This window comes from Brassica oleracea, chromosome C1 (genome assembly GCF_000695525.1).
Source record: "Brassica oleracea var. oleracea cultivar TO1000 chromosome C1, BOL, whole genome shotgun sequence".
Taxonomy (NCBI): domain Eukaryota; kingdom Viridiplantae; phylum Streptophyta; class Magnoliopsida; order Brassicales; family Brassicaceae; genus Brassica; species Brassica oleracea.
In genome coordinates, this window is record NC_027748.1 from 37,003,151 (window position 1) to 37,007,113 (window position 3,963).

Sequence of the window (3,963 nt, forward strand, 5' to 3'; positions counted from 1 at the left end):
AAAAGCATTAATAAATCATTGGTTAAACCACTGCACTAAGGGGACTTATACTACTTCGGGATCTTTTAAAAACTACTCCCTCTGTTTCTAATTGTAAATAGTTTTGCTTAAAAGCACAAATATTTAAGAAGCTGTAATTTGAAAAAAAATATATCATTTAATCAATTAATTCAACCAATTATAAAAAACCTAACATTATTTCATTAGTCACACAATATCCAATAAATGAAAAGATGCATTAAAATATGTAAAATACTTATATTGTGAAACAAACTCTTTTTGTTAGAACTACTTACATTTGGAAACGGAGGGAGTATTGTTTTCTATAATTTCTTTTGACAAAAATTAAACTCTTATTTGGCTTTGGGATCTTCGTATTATCTTTTCATTGAAAATAAACTCTTTAACATTATTATGCTTCGAGATCTTCGTATTACAATTTCTCTGTTTTCCTCTTAATTGCGATTAATTATATAAAAACATTTAGATAAATCAAGTTTAGATTTACCCTGACCAACCTGAGAACCACTCTAAAGTTACACAACCTTAAAACGTTTTCCTCCAAGTCCTCGTATGAGAGAGTGAAGTTATACACCTCTGCTTGGCTTTCAGCCTCTTATAACAAGATTTGATTATTAGTAAAGAAACTAGTAGAATAGAAAATTTCAATCAGTATGATTTACTGTATGAATGGTGACCGGGGAATGATGAGGAATAATGCATTCTCTAACGTTCCTATAAAAAAATCACCATTCACAAGAAATAATAATTCCCTCTCATTCCCTCTCGTTCCTGTTTTTGTAGACAGTTAAAAGACAAAATTATTCCTTGTTAAATTTGAGAAGTAACAACCATTCCAGTTTCTAGAGTTATTTTGTTTATTCAGTATAGCAAACCATATTATATATGAAGTCTAAATCAAAACACATTAATATCACAAGCCACAGTTACCAACTGCTATATATGATTTGATTACACACACATGCATTACATAATTGACATTACCACTGATCATAGTCTATTTTGACCAAGAATCTGTGGAGTGGATAGTGATCCTTTTCAGTGTCACTTATGTGGAAAAGGTAGTGAACCACAGCAATGGAAGTAGCCGTTCGCGTCATACCAAAACCGTTTTGAGATCTGAGCCTCTCTGATTAGATATTCACCCCAATCCGTTCTCCCAAACTCTTTATGTATCTCTCGTCCATCGAAAGTCATCCCTTTGCTTTTATCCCTTCTGTAGGTTGCATTCATCATCGTGACATGTAGCTGCAGAAAGAAAGGAACCCACATTACTTCAATCATTGTATTTCTCCTAGTAAACGAGATATATAAAAGCATTTACCTTTAAGCGTGACTTTGCATCTTTCCCAGCAAATCCAACATTCACAAATGCATCTATGATTATATCTGAATTATGGAGTTAAAGAATTCAACAGATCTTGCAAACTGAAACTAGGATATAAATTCAAATGTCTATCTTAAACCAAAGAGACATGCGTAAAAATAAGCTCTTCGAGATAATAGGATGCTACAAGCCCTTAGCAGCCGGCCATCACCCCCAACTTCTTCAACAGGTGCATAGAGCACTCGGGTTTTGTCTAAAGATCCATTCATACAATCCTTAACAAGAGAAAATATACAAAGCATACCTCAAAGTTATGACTCTAGCCACTATAAATACTGTAGTATTTTATCGAAAAAAAAAACAAAATTGTAGTAACGTAAAAGCCAAGGATGTTACATCGTACCAATCCTTTAAGTCGTATGAAGACAGGACGGTTATCCAAAGCATGCCTCACACTAGCAGAAACACTCTTAATTTTCAGAAAAAAGAACAAGATCTCAATCATGAAACCAATCGTATAGAAGATGCATACAGTATCTCTTAACTCATAGGAATCAAATTGTAACCTTGAGGATATCCTGAGCTGCATCCACAGCTTCCTTGTTCTCTAACTTTAACATAACCACAGTCAAGTGTAAACTGTTCGGCGAAATAAACATCGACTTTTCGATTCCCATTTCTGCTTAAGATGGCATGTCATGAAAACAAGTTTTATTATAAAAGTTGTACTAGTAGTTTATTTATTTTTTGTTTTTCTTGATCTTACCATCTAAAGTGCTCTGAAACTTCAAGGGTTTCCTATCATTATTGTTGCCCAATACAGAATTCCGAAAAGTCTCAACCTTTTGTTTCAGCTCAGGGTGTATAGCTAATGGAAGTGATATAAAGTGTGTAAACACTTCTCCATGACCTTGTACAATCTACCAAACATTTCAAGATTCCAGTGATCACAGTAAGGTAAAAAAAAAAATCCAGAAAACTTCTCAACATTGATGATGAGGAATCTGGGAACTAGATCAGTAAACCTGCTTGCCTTTGGAGACATGTGGACTGGGATGGGAAGTGGAAGATCCCCCGCGAATCTGTAGTGATGAGCTCTGCTTTGACGAATTCTTGAACAAATCTGTTTTCATATGAGTCTCCTCCGATCACACACAACACAACTACACAAGCATAATCCAGAAACACTAGAGGAGAGAATCAAGAAAGTGAGAGAGAGACTTTACCCATTAGCTTGAGCTGTGAATTTGCCTGCGTTTAATACTTTTCAGTTCCACGTTAAAGGTACTGTTTTTAAACATATAAATGAGACTTGGTCAACGACCCCACCAAACCCTCTCCTCACCTAAACCCACATAAAATTCGTTAAGTCGTAATTTTGAGAAGAAAAAAAGCTACTTTGCAAGAATTAAACATTTTCAGGCACTAATTGTAGCTTTAGGTTAATCATTATACTCTCTTTTTTTTTCTTGAAGGCTCGCATGCATTTTTCTTGCGAGCCATATTGGGATACAAAGCGTCTCCACTAAGTCATGATGTATGGAAGTGATACAAGCATAATCCACTCTTGGAGAATAAATCAATCAAAAGAGAGACATTTTACTCATAAAACGATTTTGCCGCCGTTTGAGACTTTTTCACGTTCAATGTCCTTTTTAACATATAAGTGAGCGTAATGAAGTTGCAAGGGACCTGGTCAACATCTCTAACCTAAGCCCACAGAAAACTCCTAATTTGAAAAACCACTCTTTGTAACGACTCAAGCGGACTATGTGCAACTTAATTAATCAAAGTTACTCAATGATTTAACCTCAAGAATTAACCATAGGTTAATCAAGGACTTATACACATGCGTTTCTCTTCCATCATTGATCTTTAATACTTTTGGCAATAAATAGTTGTTATCATGTAAAAACCTTAAACTCTCAGCAAATTGGACCCTGTGCAAAAGCACCTTATGCACATGGCAAGAACAGGAACTGCTCCTGTGATAATTGATCTCATATTTATTTGAACCAAGAAAAGAACATTAGCTTTGTGTTTTATTTTAATCATATTTCAGGTTGTAATTAGTAACTAGATCTCGACCCGCGAAATCGCGCAGGTTTTTGTTTTCATTTATTTTTATATAAACATTTTGTTTTCAATTCTAAATTAGTATATATTATAGTATATATGTATCTATCAATTTTTAAAACATAATAAGTTAACGGTATATTTTTTTCATTGAATAGATTGTTTCAAACTTTCACATGTATTTGTATCTTCTTCTATATATATATTTTCGGATTATTATTTCATTATTAAAATCGTAACTATATATATAAAGATTAGTAAAATATTGTTTTATTGTCATATTCAAAATATTGTAACATTTCACAAATTTAGAAAGATTTTAAAAAATTAAACTTTTCGCTTCATAGATTTATATTATCGAGTAAATAATTAAACATTTAGATTTTTGTTTAATTTTTAAAATAAACTATATAGTTTAAGGTAGAATTTGTTTTCATTGGTTTAAGATAGTAAAGATTAATCATTATTAGATAATCTGATTTTTGTTATTTAAAAAAAATCGTTATAATTTTAAAAGTTAACATAGACAAATATTTAAA

At 32.4% G+C, this 3,963-nt stretch overlaps 1 protein-coding gene across 5 annotated transcripts; it reads right to left on the minus strand.

The window, feature by feature from the left end:
* Window positions 1-836: 836 nt before the first annotated feature.
* Window positions 837-2,694, minus strand: LOC106293844. 5 transcript variants are annotated; one of them, XM_013729503.1, is made up of 8 exons: window positions 2,575-2,694; window positions 2,382-2,471; window positions 2,115-2,268; window positions 1,915-2,027; window positions 1,752-1,817; window positions 1,533-1,623; window positions 1,346-1,410; window positions 837-1,269 (listed from the first exon to the last, which is right to left on the minus strand). In XM_013729503.1, exons 2-8 carry the CDS (start codon window positions 2,391-2,393, stop codon window positions 1,066-1,068), a joined length of 705 nt encoding a protein of 234 aa, XP_013584957.1. In that variant the 5' UTR covers window positions 2,394-2,471; window positions 2,575-2,694; the 3' UTR covers window positions 837-1,065. The 5 variants fall into 5 exon arrangements, with proteins under 5 accessions (XP_013584957.1, XP_013584943.1, XP_013584964.1 ...); XM_013729489.1 differs by having other exon boundaries at window positions 2,374-2,471; XM_013729510.1 differs by having other exon boundaries at window positions 2,382-2,592.
* Window positions 2,695-3,963: the final 1,269 nt, after the last annotated feature.

What these genes read in the sequence shown, in the direction of transcription:
- LOC106293844 (XM_013729484.1), bottom strand. Translation starts at nt 2,481, where the DNA reads ATGAAAACAGATTTGTTCAAGAATTCGTCAAAGCAGAGCTCATCACTA. An exon ending in TCATACGACTTAAAGGATTG is followed by an intron (nt 1,624 to 1,751) that starts GTACGATGTAAC and finishes TCTCTTGTTAAG; the next exon opens with GATTGTATGAATGGATCTTT. An exon ending in ATGCAAAGTCACGCTTAAAG is followed by an intron (nt 1,270 to 1,345) that starts GTAAATGCTTTT and finishes TTCTTTCTGCAG; the next exon opens with CTACATGTCACGATGATGAA.